This window comes from Notechis scutatus, chromosome 6 (genome assembly GCF_049901735.1).
Source record: "Notechis scutatus isolate UNSWTSFEM ecotype Mainland chromosome 6, rNotScu1.2, whole genome shotgun sequence".
In the NCBI taxonomy this organism is placed as follows: Eukaryota; Metazoa; Chordata; class Lepidosauria; order Squamata; family Elapidae; genus Notechis; species Notechis scutatus.
Window position 1 is genome coordinate 4,775,303 of NC_142014.1, and position 18,973 is coordinate 4,794,275.

Consider the following 18,973-nt stretch of genomic DNA (forward strand, 5'->3'; position numbering starts at 1 on the left):
CTCCTGAGGGACTGAAACAGATATTAATTACTGATTTTGCCAGATTTGAGCTCCTTTTCTCCAGCATATGGGAGGGCTGGAGGAATGAACCTCAAATCTAACATCCCCACCACTTGCAAACTTTCCTGATGGATTCTCCATTGATTTTTTGGAAAAATGAGAAAAGATTGCACATGGATCACAGGCCATTTGGCAACTGGTCATAAATGCCCAAACTGCAGTATGTTGTTTTATAATGGCTGGAAGTGCTTTATGGGCTGTAAAGCTCCTATTTCAAGGTTGTGATGATTGTGAACTGTCCCTTAAACTACAGATCATAAATTGAGCATTACCTATAATTTACCACTTCCTGGACCCAACCACATCATGTCCCCAGAGGGACATAGATCTAATATACTGATCGCTGTCTTGGGTCTGTCTATTTGCTCATGACCAACAAGCTCAAACTCCTGCCTGGTAACCAAGTTGGACCATACTTCTGTCAGCTCCACAGGAACTGCCCATCCAGAGTTCAGATCAGAACAGATCTGAACCACTTTATCTGTAAAATGTTTCAAATATTCCTCATAGTAATTTTGCGTATGTTCCTCTGGCCTCTCCTTTTAGTCAAATTGTGTGTCATAATATTGGTGAGCAAGATGGTGGAAGCATCAGGTTCCCACTTTAGTCATGAAAGCTGGCTGGGTGACTTTGGGCCAGTCACTTTTTCTCAGCCAACTAACATCATATGGTTATTGTTGTAGGGAAGATAGGAGGAAGGAATAGTATTTAATAGATTTTGCCTCTTGAGTTATTTATATAAATAATACATATGAAATATAAATAAACAGATTAAGAGATTGGAATCATAGGCCAGGCCTGGCCTATCTAAAACCTCAGATTTAGTATTTGGCATTTCTATTTTAAATATTCAGGGATCAGGACTAACAAAGCCATTTGCTTGACATAATTCAAAGGTTCAATCAATTTTAAAAGATCTTACTAATGAATTGTATTGTAATAAAGGAGATACAAGCATTCTTTGTGGTTCCAGAAAAATCTTTAACGTAAAAGACTGGAACATTTTCTGAGTTTCCTCTTTCATTTGATTATTTTAGGCCCAGATTGAAAAATGTGGATCGAAGTAGTGCTCAACATTTGGAAGTTACTGTTGGTGATCTGACAGTCATTATTACAGACTTTAAGGAAAAAACTAAGTCATCACCTGCTTCAAGTGCAGCTTCTGCAGACCAGCACAGTCAGAGTGGTTCTAGTTCTGACAATACAGAGAGAGGAATGTCCAGGTCATCTTCACCTAGAGGAGAAGCCTCGTCACTGAATGGAGAATCTCATTAAAGTTTATTTACTTCAGTTTATTATTTAGTTGTTCCTCTCAAAAATTACATATATACAACTTCTGCCAACAGTTACCACATTTTCATGACTTCTTATCATTGTGCATGATTATGTTTACTCAAATATAATTTATGCAGTTTTTACAAGCAGTGCTACAGTGCAATTAAATTGCATTGCAATCTACAAAACATTTTTAGATCAACTTTTTAATCTTGATATAGAATGGTGCCATGAAAATGTGGTTTGAATGTTCTTCATGCAGTGTTAACTGGCAAGTCCTTTTCCTCTTTTACTTTAGTAAATTTTAACAGAAGTCTTGGATTCTATGCTATTGGCATGTACTGAATGAATTAAAAAAAATAGTTCAAGCTGCCTAAATATGTATTATTTGAGAATTGTGAATCATAGTTATATATGTATGTAAGTCAAAGATCAACTTAATCAACTATTGCTGCAAAAGACTTTTCGTAATGATTATCTTTAAAACACCTGCTGGTACTTGGTGTGCTTGAATAGGAAAATGTTATTAAATATAACGTATGAATTTTTGCCAATGTCCAACAAATTTTACTGGATTATTGTAACTGAATAATGTTGCTAGCTTCTCCAATATTTTCCTCACACATTTAGAACATTTATTGTTAATGTTTACAAGCAAAAAAGTAAATCTGTTACAAACATTAATTGTTTAGCTTTATAATTCAAATATAGTACTGCCTTGTCCTTATACACTGGTATTCTGTTATAGAACATAAATTTATTCTGAAATTATTAGTCATTTTGTTTTTTTAATTCTACGTATATCTTAAAACTATTACTGATAACTTTAAAATCACAAACATGGTGCCATCATAATTGATATTTTTTACTTACTTTCTCCGTGATATATCTGTTCAGCAGAAGGCTGTGATCCAAAGAGGCTTTTAAGTTTGTGTACGAGTTTAGTAGTTTATTTATTTATTTTTTTAGCCATAGTTCTTTGCATCGCACCAGAGAGCATTCCCAAATATCTCCCAAGATTGAAAATGGGTAGTGAAGGGGACTGCAGTTGGAGGAGGTGAACTTTAAAAGCAATGGTGCCTGTGTACGGGTGTGCGTATGGGTGTGAAAAGAATCTCTGCAGCCTTTAGGATTCAGGCCAGTGATATTAAATGTTGCATCACAGTAAATAAGTAAGCAAATGCTGTTTGTTTTACATTTGTTCCTGTATCAGCCTTTTGCATTTTTTTGAAATAATTTTTATTAAATAATATAGAGTAAATCACAGTTCTTTGTTTTTGATATACTGGACATTTATGCATTTAGCAATATACAATACAGAACAAAAGGATTTACAGTCCCATTCAGTATTATGTAAACTTTCCAATAAAATATTTTTATGAGTATAGGTTTTGAATTTTTGTTTACAATCAGTTAAATGTTTTAATGTACAAATTAATGATTAACTCTCTCACCTGTACTGTAGAATTAGAAATATAGTGGGAGAGAGATGATTTATAACTTCTAAGGGTGTTTTTATATATGATTGTCCATTTAAATGAAGGACATTTACTGATCAGAATGTAAACCCAATCTAATTTACTAAGGCAATGAATTAGCAATTCAGAACTTACACATTATAATAGACAGCACAAAAGTCTATGCATTTCTACTCAGAAATGTCTCACTGAGTTCATAGTTTATAGCACTACAGCAATCAGTGCAATCCTTGTATTTTTACTCAGCAGCGCAAACTTGAGTGGGAGGGAGGTTCATGGCATGTGTACAATGTCATCACAATAATATCTTGCTGCTTATTTGTGTCATATAATCAGGTCACAAAGTACGTAATAGTAACTTTTGTATGATGACATCATCAACCATATTATTTTGGTATCTTCATAATTTACTGCAAATGCAGCTGGGCCTGAGGCTATTTCCTTAGGGCAGGGATGTCAAACTTATGTCATGTTGTTACATGATATTATGTGACTTTTTCCCACTTCACTAAACCGGGGGTAGGCGTGGCCAGCATGTGACACATCCGGCCCATGGGCTGTGAGTTTAACACCCCTGCCCTAGGGAATTATTAGGTACTGTGTTGTTTGGAATTTACTTCCAAACAAACATGCATAGCATTAAATTGCACAGAGTAAATAGTAGTAGTAGAAGCATTCTAATTCATTTTTCAAAATTTATTGTATTTTTCTGTTGCTTGGACCAGTTACCAATATTAGCATTTTTGTACCCACAAACATCTTCATGAAAATATCCTTCAGACTCAGAGTGACTTAAAAATGAAGGTTCTCATAATGATGGATCTTAAAATAATAAACTAGAACAGAAAGTCTAGTCAATTTATATATTTGTAGTTTCTGTGTTAGATTAATCTTATGCACACTTACTTGGATAGATCCCACTGAATTCAGTGAAACTTAACTCTGGGAAAATATATATAGGATCAGGCTGTTAATATTATTTGTTTGGGTAAAAAGTCCAGTTGCCTGTTGTTGAAGAGAGCACTTCACATAATAGTTAGGAATTAACTTTTTTTTCACTTAAAATATTTATTTTGTGAACTATGAAAAAATTACATAGGTTATTTGGTAATAATTCTAACCAAAAATATTAAATATATATAGTGACAGCCTTTCAGCTAGAATTGAATTTTGTAGCCCTGTGATGTTTGCTGGTCTCTTGCAGTAATGTATTTTTCTGTTTTTAACTCCAGTACTTCTACAGGCACAACGGTACTGTCAATTTTGTACAATGTTAAATGTGAAATACAGTTAGTTGCATAAAATGAAAGTCTGATGTGATATGTAAAACTTGAATATGTCATTTCTTACTTTTGCTGTCTAATAAGTTAACATTAACTGTTCTCCTAAATGAATAAGAACGGAAAAGGCTGAAATTGGGGTGTTTATTTTATTTTATTTATTTATTTATTTATCTCATTTTTGAACCACTCATCTCCCTCACAGACTACTTTTATGTTACAAAATACTGCTTGGTCTTTTATTAGTTTCTAAACAGAGTTTATTTCTTGAAGTCTTACTGGGGAACAATGCAATTAATTTCTCTGTAACCTTTAATATTTTTTTCCAATTTTAAAAATAAATTTCTTTAGGTAATTTCCCAATAAATAAACAACATAAATGTGGCTATTCACTTAGGGGGTAACTGAAATCTACAAGTGCTATAACTACATAATTGGCATATCTAGTTATTCATTTTGTCACTACTATTTAGGAAGCTATTTAGATACCCAGTTAGTCCGTATGATTCAGTCATCTTGACAGTGACTGCAGCAACTCTAGTGTTGCTAGCTCAGCTTGTGGATGGCAGGAACTGGATTCTTTCATGCAAAATATCTTTCAAAACTAAATTCTACATAATTTCTTTACAACAATCCATCTTTAGAGTATTTTCTTTTGTAATATCCAATTTTGTAATTGTAATAATGTCATATCTTTATAAATGGATATAAATACATTTTATTTATAAATGTAACATATTACATTAATTTAATAACCTATTAAGACATATGACATCGATATCAAATTAAGCTTGACAGTGATCATGAATATCAGGCATGCTCTTTCATTAGAAGCAGAATACAATCCTAAAAAATTCCATGGGCTACTTACTACCAATGAGTTATTACTTATAGAAGCACTGGGTTGCTGTTTTATTACAGAAATGTATATGCTATCTAATTTATTACACTTTTGACTTAGGTAGAGAAAAATAAATTACTCTAACATATCTCAAATATCGGCTATAAATAATTAAAACCTTATGCAAATAGTAGAATAGTACTGTTTTTGTTGTTCTAAAAGATAAGGGAGTGACCAACCTGACTTGGGGGGAGACATCGTGTAATGACAGCTGCTACAGCAAAGGTTGTTTTCTGAGTTCCTGTCCCATTGAATGAGTTATTATCCAATACTGTACCGTATAAAAGTCTTTTGCTCTCCATGTAGCCTAAGATGCACATGTTCCAAAATGCATTCAGAATAACATTTGAAAATACAGAGGAGAGGAGGCATTGTTTCCCTCCTGGTTGCAGAATCCCTAGATTTCCCTTCAGCTCTAGGAAGACAGGTAGGATATTAATCTAACAAACATTTCATTCTGTATCCTATGTATTCAGATTTCATGACCCAGTTACAGCAATTCTGAAAAAAAATGGCTTATGGCTAGTCCTCACACTGAACAATTATCCCACCCTTAGGAAGGAAACAATGGCAAATCACTTCCAAAATCTTTCCAAGAAAACTGCAGTGCCTAGTTCACGCAGTCACCAGAAGCCAACACTTAATTCAAAGGAACTAAAAATCAGTGAATTATTTAGAATTATTATTTCAAGATCTACATAATTTTATTATTAGAAATTAGTATATTTTAAATGATTAACTGATGTGGTAAGTACTGAGAATTATAAATCACTAATAAAATTGAAACATTTTGCTGTATCAAAAAAAGTGAATATAACTGAGTCCATTTACTATAATATATTAACTTTTCCTTAAGAAATACCTCAATTTCCTTTTTTAAATAAATATTCCAAATAAATTAGGACTTTCTTTGTTAAATTCAATTATATATAGTCTATCAAAACAGTTTGTAAGATTTTACAAAAAATATTCTGATATTTGTAGCAAACAAGGGAAGGGGTGTTTTTTTTGCTCATAAATGTTGAATTACTTTTTTAAAAAAATATTCTTAAATGAATCAGGAGACAAAAATAGAATGTCAGAATAAAAAAGAGAATTTCTTGCCGTAGAACAGGGCTGTCAAACTCCCAGCCTGTGGGCTGGATGCGTCACGTGCTAGCCACACCCACACCCAGTTTAGTGGAGAAAAAAGTCCCGTTACATCACGTGACACTGCCGTGATGACGTGAGTTTGACACCCCTGCTGTAGAAAATACCATCTGTAAAAATTTTATTCTGATGGTTAACTTAGGATACTTTCTCTACTCAATCATGGAGAATATTGATTTTTATTACCTATAAGGCTAATATATCTGATTTTATTCTAAAATAAACCTATGATGTTATGAAAGGATCATAATTCATTAATTAAACAGTAATTACAAAATTAAATTTGGTTCTTTTGACATATATTTGATGAAGACTTCATCCTATCGTTAAACAGGTTTCCTTTTTGTTTGTTGAAACTGCTCCCACTCAGCAGTAGGCTTGTCAACTGTCAATCTGTCCACTCCCAAAGCCACCCAGCAATTGGTGAACTTCATCAGACATCAGTAAGTTTTTGAAGGCTTTTACCATACAACACAGCTTTCAATGGAACAGAATGAGGAAAATGGTTTTATGATTCCTCTATAATTAGCTCTGACTAATTGCTCAGCATGTCAGTCTGATGAAATGATGCAATTCTGGTTTTTTTGGAAATAAGAGTAATTGGTTTCTTTTGGAAGAGTATTCCTTTAGATAAATAAAGTCCAGTTTCTTCTTGAAAGCTTCCAGTGATGAAGCTCCCACAACTTCTGTAGGCAAGCTATTCAATTGGTTGATTGTTCTGTCAGAAAATTTCTCCTTATGCATTTCTAAAACAAAGTTATTTTATGGAATATCCAGTTATCAGTTGATCTTGTATTCTGACAACACATAGTTTTTCATTATTACACAGAGAAAAAGAGTTGTTTGTACAATAGGGTCATGGTCAACATATTTCAGAGACAGATGTTGATTGTAATCAGTAATCACCCTCTCCTTTAAAGTTGACTGTATCACAGTGTTCAAAAGAGGTTGCAGCTTTCTACTTACCAGTTCTTGTAATGCCAAGGAATCCAGTTTATGTAGGTGCTTTCCTTCGAAGGATTAAAGGTTCTCAAGCAAATTATTAATTTACAAAAAATAACTCAAGATATTGTGGTTTATCATAAAAAAATAAAACAGCCATCCAGAGATGTTGGGCAGTGGGCTGGCCTCATACTGTACTGTATTTTACTGCTTTTTGTTAACTTTCTGTTTTTATCTTCCAGATAGAATTATATGTTGGCAGAAGAGCATCTTGATAAAAAATAAGTTTCTTCACAATTTTGTTTGGTGCTATTTTTATTATTACATTATGCATGAGAACCTAAAAACGCCACATCATATGATAGTGGACCTATTTAGACGGGAAGTCCCATTTCAAGAGTATGGCACGTTTTTTTGCATGCAGTTGATTCTAAAGTCAATGTTTGCCACCTGGGAAGAAAAGAAAAAAAAAAAAAACGCCCTGAAATTCTAGAGCAGGGGTGTCCAACCTTGGCAACTTTAAGACTTGTGGACTTCAACTCCCAGAGTTCCTCAGCCAGCAAAGCTGGCTGAGGAACTCTGGGAGTTGAAGTCCACAAGTCTTAAAGTTGCCACGGTTTGACACCCTGTAATCTAGAGCTTGTTGCCGATCAGGTTGAAAACCCAAGATCAGAAACAACCCCACATATCGCCTCTCCTAATTTTAAGTTCCGATCATGGCTTCCAAGTAACTGCACTGGGGTCTTACGGCAGAACGTCCACTTTATGCACCGTTTCTTTGGAATAAAGGCCACAGTCGATTGAACAAGAACCAGCTCCTCTGCCGTTTGTGCTTTAATTCATGTCAACCCCCTCGGCTCCCCGACCGCCGAAGCGTTTCTCGCTCAAAATCCGTAGCTCAACGTCCCCGCTGCCGGGATTGGCCTTCGGCAGCCTTCGTGGCTCCACCCAAGCAGCTAAGGCCCAAGGCCCTCCCGCCACCAAGCCGCTCTTGGGCGGGCGCTTTTGGCTCCTCCTCGCTGAGGCAGAGCCACCTAAACTGGCGCCACCTTCACCTCACAGAGGGCTCTTCCCACTCCTCGTCCAGCGTTGGGGACCGAAGTGACGCTGTCGTCGTTCTTTGCTTGCGTCGGCCGCCTTTCCGAGTCTCAAAAGCGGCTGAGGGGACGCGTCGTCGGTCTCCAGCAGAATTTCTGCCCGTCGCCGCTGGGATTGGCGTTCCCAAGGCTCCGGCTTCAGCTGGCGGCCGGGGCCACGGGAGAAATGCGGCGGCTGGCTCGGGTGGTGTTGCTGTGCCTGGGCTGCGGTTTGTGCTCGCTGCTGTACACGTTCAGCCAACTGGCTCTGTCGCTAGAACAGGAGGCGCCCTGGCGCCGGGGGGACTCCGCCTTTCCAGTCCGGAGTGGCGGCGACACGCGCTTGGAAGCTGTGGCGGGAAGCGTAGGCCGCGACGAGAGACAGCGGCGGTCGGGTCCGGAGAGGTATAAAGCTCGGCTCTTAAGCTTGGGGGGAGGGGGGGGGAGAAAGGGTCTCTTCCCCTCCCCAGAAAGGCTCTCCCTTTCTCCCTTTCTCCATCTTTCACGAGCAGTGGACGGGTGGGTGGGCTGGGTCCCCAAGAAAGAGAGGAAAAGCCCGCCAGGTGGTCCCTTGCTAAGAGTTGCTACTTCAGTAAATAGACCCTAGGCAAAGATATCCATCCCATCGACTCCATGAAGTTTCAGGTTGTTTATACATCCCCATATATTTGTTACACGAAAATACTACTTTAACTAATAGAACTACGAATAATAATATTCACAAGAATATTACCGGCTTTTGTTTTTTAAAAAATAATTTTATTGAACAAAAAAGAAAAAAAGGCATTTAAAAATAATGAACGTGGTGTAATTATCCTGACACACCTAGTTGTCTACATCGCTAATTCGTATGAAGAATAATACATGTTTTCATACTATATACATAATATATAGTATATACATTAACATTAGTTATTTTTAATAACCCTGATCCTTCCTTTTTTCCAACCAGTGGTAAAACTTTTTCCATTTTTGATAGTATTCAGATCTTTATTTTTTAATTCTTGCGTCAATTTGTCCATTTCTGCGCATGTCCATGTCTTTCTGATTATCTCTATTTCATCTGGAATTTCCTTACATTTCCATTTTGGGGCATAAACTAATCTTGTAGCTGTAAAATGGATGTATTATTAGATATATTATATCTTTGTTATATCCCTCTAAATTGATTCCCAATTAGAAAAGTTCCTGTTTATATTCTACTTTAGTTTCACACATCTAACCAGCTCTGGATTTTATGCCAAAGTTTTTGGGCTTTCCTACAAGTCCACCATATGTGATAATATCCATTTTCCTTAGCGCATTTCCAACATATAGGGGATAAATTTGGATACATTTTAGCCAATTTTGTTGGGGGAATATGCCATGTATAAAACGTTTTATATAAATTTTCTTTATATGATGTGGCCAATCTTATTTTTTTATTTCATTCCCATAGAATTTGCCATTTGTCCAAATTCATACTAAAACATTTTATATAAATTTTCTTTATATGATGTGGCCAATGTTATTTTTTTATTTCATTCCCATAGAATTTGCCATTTGTCCAAATTCATACTATGCCCAAAATATTTCATCCATGCCAACATAGTTTCTTTTACTTTTTCTTCCTCTAATTTACATTCCAATAGTACTCTATAAATTTTCCTTATCAATTTGTCATCTGTTCCCAATAGTATTTCATCTTATTGTGTTTTTTGTCTACTAATTCCCCAATCTTTCATGTCTTTCCTATAACTTGATTGGTAAGTCCGTCATTCTATATCTGCTCCTTGTTCTTTCAATTCTTGCCTTGATTTTAATTCTCCTTTCTCATTTAAGGTATCCTCATAGGTAATAATTTTCCCTTGACGAAGCAAATGTGGATACATCAGAGCTTCCAATGTGAATAACCATATTGGTGTATTTGTCGTCTAGTTTTATTCCATGCCAAAAACAAAGTCTTTGGAAGTATCAGTCTTGTCTCTTGTCTATCCTGCCATAAAAAGTGTGCCATCCTGCCTGTAGATTGTGGCCTTCTAAAGTTAACAGTCTTCTGTTCTTAAGGTTGATCCAATCTTTTACCCATGTGAGAATTGCAGCCCTATAAAAAATTTCCCAATCAGGCAAGCCAAATCCACCCCTTTCTTTGGCATCTTGCAGCAATTTTCATTTAATTCTAGGTTTTTTCTTTTGCCATATAAATTTCAGTATTAATTTGTCCAAATCATCAAAGAATTTTTTTTCTAGTTTTATGGGGACGTTTTGGAAGAGAAACAATAGTTCTCCAGCACAATGATTGGAGAATCCATAGCTGCGTTGACACATGCCATTCTGCCCGGAGACTGAATCCATAATTTTAGCCACAACCCTTGTCAACTGTCACTTTCACCAGTTCATGACTCAGTCTTGCCCTAGGAGGTTGTGGCTTGATTGGGTCCTCAATCTCCAGACAGAAACGTAGATTCTTCAATTGTCCCTTTGGTGCTGACAGTTAGCTTTTGCAGTGCTTTAAAGCAATGATCCCCAACCTTTTTTATGCTGCGGCCCGGTACCGGCATCAGCTGGGCGCCGCCATCTTTTTTTGATGAAAAAGTGCTTCGGTGACCTCACCGGAAGCACTTTTTCATCAAAAAATGGCGGCGCCAGCGCTCGGTGAGCTTTTCCGGTAGAAATGCTCACCAGAAAGCTCAGCGCTGCGCCGCCATCTTTTTGATGAAAAAGTGCTTCCGGTGAGCTTTCTACCCGGAAAAGCTCACCGGAAGCACTTTTTCATCAAAAAAGATGGCGGCGCCCAGCAAACCAGCGGCCCGGTAGGACTTGTTCCACGGACCAGTATCGGTCCGCGGACCGGTGGTTGGGGACCCCTGCTTTAAAGCACTGCTGAGACTTTTTTCCCCCTCCTCTTTTTTATTGCCCTTAGAGTCCCTGTAGCTTTCCTCCCTTGCAGCTGTTTCTTGTCAGGGAGGGGAGTTTTCCATGCACGGGAAGTCCGTCGCTTGCAAAAGGCTCCATTTGCCCAGGTGCCACTTTTTTTGAAATGCCGCTAGCTGCTAAACAGCTGGGTTGTTTGTTTGTTTTTGCCTTTTGAAAAGTTTTTCCCTTTTTTTGGCTTAGCGGCTATAGCAGCTTTAGCGACCTTTGCAGTTTGGCTTTTTAGCACCGCTTGTGTTAAGGAGGCTAGTCTGGAAGCCTCCGTTGGCTTGTCCATCCTCTGCTGTCAGTTTTGCCTTTTTCCTGACAGCTTCAGACTGAGAGCTACAGGAACAGTGTTCTGGCTTGCCGCCACAGCCCAGCCTTCTTTAGCCCCATTTCAGCAGCAGTCAACAAAGGGGCTAAAGTGCTGTCAAGAGGGCTGATCAGTTTCTGACGGGCAACAGCATGGCAGGGCTGTTGGCCATCTTCTCCTCCCAGCAAGAGAGCCAGCTCCAGAAGAGGCAAATCAGCCAGCGAGGAGGCTGCTGGAAAAATCAAAGCAAAGGCCCTTTATTCCAGAAAACTTTCCAGAGCTGAAGAAAAGGATGTGGATAGGAGAATGAGGGCTCTGGAGAAACAAATTTCCTCCCCCCACAGCCAGTTTTGCAGACTACTGTTGCAGTTCTTATGAGCTGGTCACCAGAGGGCAATAGGGAACATTTTTCTATATTTCCAACAGAAGGTCAGATTCAAACAGCAGTTTTCCCTTTGACTGTAGAGCAACTGTAGGACCTGATCCCCAGTTTAGGCAGAGATCTTTAACCCCCACCCCCAACTTCAGTGGGACTCCATCCAGCAAAGAGGCAGGAGCCTGGCCTATCTGAGGAACCTAAGGTCCTCATTTTACAGGCTATCTCCCAGGGTGTGGCCAATACCTTGCATCTTGGGAGCCGGACTGCTTCTGTCTCTTCTGAGACACATTCCCAGCAACCTCACCATTATTTGTATGCTAAAGAGGCTGAGCAGTCACATAGGGCCGCATCCCCAGCCCATTCATTCAGGCATAGAGCCTCTGTATTAGAGGAGGTGGAGTTGGGCCAAGGTTTCTCTGATGATGAACTTGAAATAAACTAGGCAGCAATGATATGAGGTACTTCAATATGGCTCCTTTCTTGTCAGGTACCCTCAGTGAGGGATCCTCTGTCTTTTCTTGTTTCCCCCTGAGCGGTCTCCAGGGACATTGTTGAGGCCTTAAAGCCTGAGGACAGGAAAGCGGAATTGAATTTCCACCGAACACACTTGGCCAATGACTAGGCACTTAAGGCAGCCACGGCCGCCTCCTTTTTTGTAAGGACCTCCTTGCTCTGGCTCAAGGAGTTACAGGCAAAAGAGTTTTTCCAGAGGAGACACGTATTCACCAGGATATTAACGAACTGGTGGCAACAGCAGAGTTTTCGGCTGATTCCTCGTTACATGCTGCCCGTTTCTCCTCTAGGGCTCTCGCCTCTAACAACTCCTCCCGCAGGCTCTTGTGGCTTCGCCAATGGCAGGCGGACACCAAGACCAAATGGAGGTTGGCTTCTGCTCCCTACACAGGTTCGACTCTCTTCGGAGAGGCCTTGAATCCATTCTTAATGGAGAACAAAGACAAGCGTAAAGTCTTGTCCTCCGTTACTAGGAGAGCTGATAGGTGGGTTTCGCCTTACGGGCGTCAGCCTTCCTTTCATCAATCGGACAATGTTGCTGATCGCTCCTCCTTTCAGCGTCCTTTTCCCTCCTGGTTTGACCGACAGGATAGATCTTCCTTCTGGGATAGGCTTAGACAGCAACAGCATCCTCAGGCCAAGCAGCCCTTTTGTGGGGGAGGGGGGAACGTCCCTTTTGCCGGTTCAAGTAACTGTCAGAGCTCTCCACTGATTGGTGGGTGCCTAGGTCTATTTGCCCACCAGTGGGAGAAGTTGACTTCAGATTTGTGGGTTCTGAACACTCTAAGATTTGGCCTAACTCTGGAATTTTTCTCCATTCCTCCAAGGCACTTTGTCCATTGCCCCACCTCCAGGAACACCACCAAGAGAGATCTCATGGATCCAACACCTCCTGGATATCCAGGCCATCGAGCCAGTCCAGAAGATCAATGGGGTCACAGATTCTAATTGATTGTTTTCCTCATTCTGAAGGCCTCGGGGGGGATGGAGACCAATTCTGGGCCTCAAAAGGTTAAACGTCCATTTGACGTACAAGAGGTTTAAAATGCACTCTCTGCAGTCAATCTTGGACGGCATCAGAGAGGGCGACCTCCTGTCATCGATTGATTTGACGGAGGCTTATCTTCACATCCCCATCCGTTCCCGGCACCGATGGTACCTCAGGTTCTGTTACTCGAATCTTCACTTCCAGTACAGAGCTCTACTGTTCGGTTTAGCCTCAGCTCCCAGGTCATTCACAAAGATTCTGGCAGCGCACCTCAGATCTATCCCGATGCATCTCCAGTGCTACCTGGACAATATTCTCATCCAATCGTCCTTGCCCCAGCTTGCTCAGCAGGATCTGGAGACTACAATCCGTGTTCTTCAGGAACACGGATTCTCCATAAATTTTCAGAAAAGTCACCTGGTTCCTACCACTCGACTGCTCCATTTAGGAACAGTGATAGACACCAGGCTGTGCATGGTCTGTCTTTCCCAGGAGCGACAGGACAGTATCAAGTCCTCGGTCACTCAAATCAGGGCAGAACGTTTGGTTCCATTGTTCTATCTCAACTCCTGGGCAAGATGGTCTCTTGTAAAGCCATTGTTCCATGGGCCAGATCACACCTAAGGACTCTGCAATGGTTCCTTCTACCATTCCAGAGGAAAGAGAGCAGCAATTCCAGAGCCAAGGTCAGGGTCCCATTAGAGACTCTCAGGTCCCTCAGGTAGTGGGTGTCCTCAGCAATCGCCACGGCAACACTATTCAAGGAGCCCAGCCATCTGACTTTGACCTGAGACGCCAGCCTCTTGGGGGGGGGGGCATCTCCAGCAGCAGCTGAAAGAACTGTGCCAGAGTTTCGGCCATCCAGTCCTGGATTTATTTGCCACCCCGACGAACTCACAACTGCCCAGATACTTCACGAGGTTTCCAACCCTGGGAGCAGAGGGAATCAACCCCTCCACTATGCATGGCCCAGGGACCTCTTATATGCCTTCCCTCCTCTCCCCATCATACTGGGAGTAATCCGGAAACTTCTCGTGGAGCAGGCAGAGCTCTTGCTGATCGCGTCCTATTGGCCCAGACAGCCATGGTTTGCAGACCTTGTCAGTCTCTCTGTGTCCCAGCCTTGGAGAATCCCTCGAGACAGGATCTCTCTCAGCCAGGGGGTCTTGATCCATCCGGAGCCTCAGTGGCTCCAACTGACTGCCTGGCACTTGAGAGGTGGCTCCTGACGAGGGACAACTTCTCAAGAAGGGTGATTCAGACGACACAGGCTTCCAAGAGGCCTTCCACCAACAGAATTTACAATTCTACTTGGAAGGTATTCTGTAGTTGGTGTGTTAAGGCAGGTCTGGATCCCACAGCAGTGTCCATCCCTCAGATCCTGGACTTCTTGCAAGAGGGTCTGGATAAAGGGTTAGCCCTAATACTATCTGAAGACGAGTAGAGGCCTTGTCTTCAGTATTGACTTATGGGGATTTAGACTCCTGTAACTTAAAGGTTTTTGTGTGTCTCAGTCCATGTAATTACCGTATTTATCGGCGTATAACACGCACAGGCGTATAACACACATCTTCATTTTAAGAGGGAAATTTCAGGAAAAAAAAATTAAATTTCTAAATAAAAACTTTGAAGCAAAATAAGGGTAGCTCAGAACTTTTTTTTTATTAATATTATTACCACTGTTCCGATTCAACCATTAACGAAGGCAGGCAGGCAGGCAGAACAGAGCACTGCGGGCGGGCGGGCGGACGGGGTGGGGTGGGGGGAGAAACGGGCGCTTCAGGGAAGCTGCGGCGACAGGAAAGCCCCTCCCCCGCTTCTTTGAAGCAGTTTCTTCCTGTGCTGGTGGAGGAGCGAGAGAGCGACTGAGAGAGCTGACCCAGAGAGAAGGACAGGCTTCGGTTGCTTCCTCCCTCCCCTTCTTTCATTTGTGTCCTTGATCCCGATCCCAGCAGCATTCACCGAAGGCTTTTAACATTATATCGGGCGTATAACACGCACATCATTTGCCCCTATTTTCAGGGGGAAAAAAGTGCGTGTTATACGCCGATAAATACGGTAACTTTTTCAAGCTGTTTTATTAGTACCATATGATTACTTTTGTATGAAAAGCACTACAGAATTAAGTGTGTTGATCATAAAAAGGCAATACTATTTTCATTTTTAATTATCCTACCAAATTTATGTAGCATAATTACTTTGCACATTAATTTGTTAAGCAAGAATTAGGTGTATTTAATATGGATTATATGAAAGTATGATTGTCCCACAGTAACATTTCATTCAATTGTACAATATCTCCATAATAACAATCCCTTTACACTTGTAATAATAATCCCTTTGTAATAATAATCCCTTTGCACTTGTTCTTGCATCAGTTTCCTGGTGGTTCCTTTTCCCATCCCTTTCACGATAGTCAGCATTTTAACTCTACTTGAATATTTACTTGATGTTGTATCTTGGTCTTTTTATAAAAAATGTTTCCAAGTACTCCAGCATTTTATTTGTTGCAGTTTGTATACTCTAAATATTAAAGAATTTGGGCTGTTTACTATCATAAAAGTATCCATGTAAGTAAACAATCTATATTAATCCATCTAATTTTCATAAAAATATATAAAGCATACTTTATTAAAATTCAAGCTGTGTTACTTCCCATCCATCATTAATCACAAAATGTTTATCCCCCTATGCCTTTACATGCATGGTATTCCACAGCAGAGGAAAGATCCCAAAAAGCATAGTGTCAGGGTTCCAAGTAATACATCCATAACAAAGCTCCAAGGCAAGTCGGTTCCTCAAAAAAATTGGTTTATTGGACATACCATATTGGCATAAGCTGGTGAAAACCGAGACTGCATTCCTGCGGTTTTCACCAAATTAAAAGTAAAAGTTACCTTTTCCCAAACAATCAGTCACATGGTCCAATCGAGATCCCATCTGGTTATCAGGCAACATCGCTCCTCCTCTCTCCAGCCACCCGTGGGAATATCCTTGGTTCCCAGGAGAAAGTACTTTGTTTTGACTACAAACCCCCACTATCTCTAGGCCCCCCTCCCTATCCCTCAGTAACAGTGACAACACTGAAGCCTCAAAATGGCCTCGGTCAGGTGAGCTTCAGGGTTGATAGGCTCTTAATTGAAGAGGACTTCCTGCAAAGAAAAAAAATTGCAGAGATGTTACTCAAGATTCACTCTAGCCTCCCGGTCCACCTCCTGGGGGGTCCTTAGGCTTCTGGGGGTAATCATTGTGGAACTGCTTAACGATCTGTCTGCTTTTACATCCTAGCTTTTGACCCAGGTTTCCTCAGAGAGTGGGTACCCCTTCCATTGCGCTAGATACTGCAAGCGGCCCCTACGTAATCTAGAATCTAAGATTTCCTTTACCTCATAATGTGTTTCCCATTGCACCACTATTGGTTTTGGGGCTTCCTGATCTACCATTCTGATCTGGGAGCCTACTGCCAGCTTTAACAAGGTGCTATGAAAAACCAGGTGCACTTTTCCTAACAAGTGAGGGATTCTAAGCTGTATTGTAACAGAGTTGATGACTTTCACTATGGGGACAGGTCCTAGCTTTTTACAAAGTAGCTTTAATTTCAGGTACTTCGTAGCAAGATAAACCTTCCTCCCCCCACTTGAAATGGCACTTGGGGGCTGCAGTGTTTATCAACTTGCATTTTATGGATTTTTGCTGCCTCTTGAAACACCCATTTGGTATTTTCCCACACTTCCTTCAGCGACTCCATCCATTCATTTAGTAACATGGATGAGGGAGGCTCCCTGGGGAGTTCAGGCATGGGGACGAATTCCATGCCACTGGTGACCTGAGAAAGGGTCAGCCAAGTACTGCCGTGCACCATATTATTGTATTCCACCTCAGTGAACGGCAGTAACTTTTTCCAGTTAGATTGCTGGTAGCTGACATAGCACCTCAAGTATTGCTCCATCATAGCATTTATACGTTCTGTGGTCCCATTGGTACGTGGATGAAAGGCTGAGCTAAGGCTCAGTGAAGACCCAATGTACTGAATGAATTCCCTCCAGAACATAGCAGTGAATTGTACCCCTCCTATCAGAGATTATTCTGCAGGGGATACCATGCAGCCTATAAATCTGCCTTATGAATAGCTTGGCCAGGTTTTTTTGTTGACAGGAGCCCTGGGCAAGCTATAAAATGGGTTTGTTTTGAGAATAAATCAATTACCGTCCAAATAACCGTATTCCTGCCACTCTCAGGGAGTTCAACAATAAAGTCCATGGCAATCTTTTCCCGGGGTCTGGATGGATTGCTGAATGGATTGAATGGACTGAAATAACCTGGGAGTCTTCCCTGGCCTCTTCCTCATGGTGGCACAAATGGCACAGCTTTTAACATAGTCCTCAATGTCCTTTTTCATCTTTGACACCAAAACTGCCTTTTGCCCAGATGTAGGGTTTTCAAGTAGCCAAAATGGTCTGTCTGCTTAGAATCGTGACTTTATTGGAGCACTTGGAGTTGCAGACTGTCGGGCACATAAAATTTGGAGCCTTTCCAAACTATCTGTCTCAGGGTCAGGGTCTCTTGGTTATTTTTGTACCAGGGATTGGCTGGCAGTTCTAAGTTTTTTGGTCATTCCTCCCCCGTCTGCAATTTCTTGTTGTCTAGCCTGTCCTCTGATCACGGCTTGTGAGGCAGGTTGAGAGGGGAGAATCATGGCATGGACTATCTCTTCACATTTACTGTTGTACTGCAGTTTGTGAGATAGGGCATCTGCCAGGAGGCTTTTCCCCCCAGGGATGTACTTTAGCTCAAACTTGAACTGTTTGAAATACTGTGCCCAGCAAACTTGCTTTGGAGAGAGTTTTCATGGTGTTTTGAGTGCCTCTAGGTTCTTGTGATCAGTCCACACTTCAAATGGCCCATTGCTGCCTTCAAGATAGTATCTCCAGATCAGTAGATCTCACCTGACCACATAGGCTTCCTTCTCCCACCCACCTCCTATCAGTGTCTGTCAGTTTTTTGGAGATGTATGTGCAAGTTTGCAAGTTGCTGTTTGTGTTCCTCTGGAGGAGAACTGCTGCGATGCCCTGGACTATGAAGGGTTGTCCTGGGTGCTCTTTGGCTCTTTGGTTAACATCCTTTTTAGTGCTTCAAATACCCACTGACATATTAGGGCTTGGCTTAGCCGTGGTTGCTGAGGCTCCCCTCCAGTCTTTTGCAGTTCAGGGATTGGCAGGGCAATCTCAGCGAAAGAGGGGATGAACTGTTGGTAGAAGTTTGCTAATCCCAGAAAGCTCTGCAGCTGTTTTTGCATATGTAGGGGTTGCCAGCCTAGAACTGCTTTAACTTTAGCCAGGTCCATTTCTATGCCCTCGTTTGACACTCGGTTGCCCAGGTAGTGTAGGCTGGTGTTGTGGTATTCACACTTTGATAAGTTCATGTATAGTTTAGCCACAAGGAACTTTTTTCAATACTTGACATAGTAGCATAACATGTTCTTCGAGGGTCTCAGTGAAGATAAAAATGTTATCTAAGTACAGAAGGACCCCTTTATACAGGGGTAGCACCTCATTTATCAGTTGCATAAAGACTGCGGGGCTCCTTGTAAGCCAAAGGGCATTACTTTGAATTGGAAACTCCCTAAGGGCCAATTGAAAGCAGTTTTCCTCTTGTCTTCTCCCTTGATTCGCACTCGGTAGTATGCCTCTCATAGGTCCAAATTGGTGAACACTTTTCCCTTGG

The 18,973-nt window shown here is 40.9% G+C and overlaps 2 protein-coding genes and 1 long non-coding RNA gene across 12 annotated transcripts in view; 2 read left to right on the forward strand and 1 right to left on the reverse strand.

Annotated features, from left to right (window-relative positions):
* Nucleotides 1–7,375, forward strand: part of YAF2 (YY1 associated factor 2) — a 36,716-nt gene extending 29,341 nt beyond the window's left edge. For 2 of the 3 annotated variants that reach the window (XM_026669119.2, XM_087969274.1), the window contains one exon: nt 1,098–4,117. In XM_026669119.2, the coding sequence (XP_026524904.1) occupies nt 1,098–1,335 (238 nt within the window). In that variant the 3' untranslated portion in view covers nt 1,336–4,117. Of the gene's footprint in view, nt 1–1,097; nt 4,118–6,477; nt 6,587–7,327 lie in introns of those variants that run through there. The other variant, XM_087969275.1, reaches the window with a different exon arrangement.
* LOC148130103 (uncharacterized) lies at nt 3,388–7,336 on the reverse strand. The gene is made up of 2 exons (XR_015750255.1): nt 7,110–7,336; nt 3,388–5,495 (listed from the first exon to the last, which is right to left on the reverse strand). It is a non-coding gene; the product is annotated as an uncharacterized LOC148130103 (long non-coding RNA).
* Nucleotides 7,376–8,105: 730 nt separating the features above from the next.
* The window catches only part of GXYLT1 (glucoside xylosyltransferase 1), a 52,844-nt gene continuing 41,976 nt past the window's right edge, over nt 8,106–18,973 (forward strand). For 4 of the 8 annotated variants that reach the window (XR_015750248.1, XM_087969258.1, XM_087969257.1 and 1 more), the window contains exon 1: nt 8,112–8,566. Coding sequence is in view for 7 of the 8 variants with exons in the window: in XM_087969258.1 (XP_087825384.1) it covers nt 8,349–8,566 (218 nt within the window). In the remaining variant the exon portion in view is untranslated. Of the gene's footprint in view, nt 8,567–18,973 lie in introns of all 8 variants that reach the window. The other 4 variants (XM_087969261.1, XM_087969263.1, XM_087969262.1 and 1 more) reach the window with 3 other exon arrangements.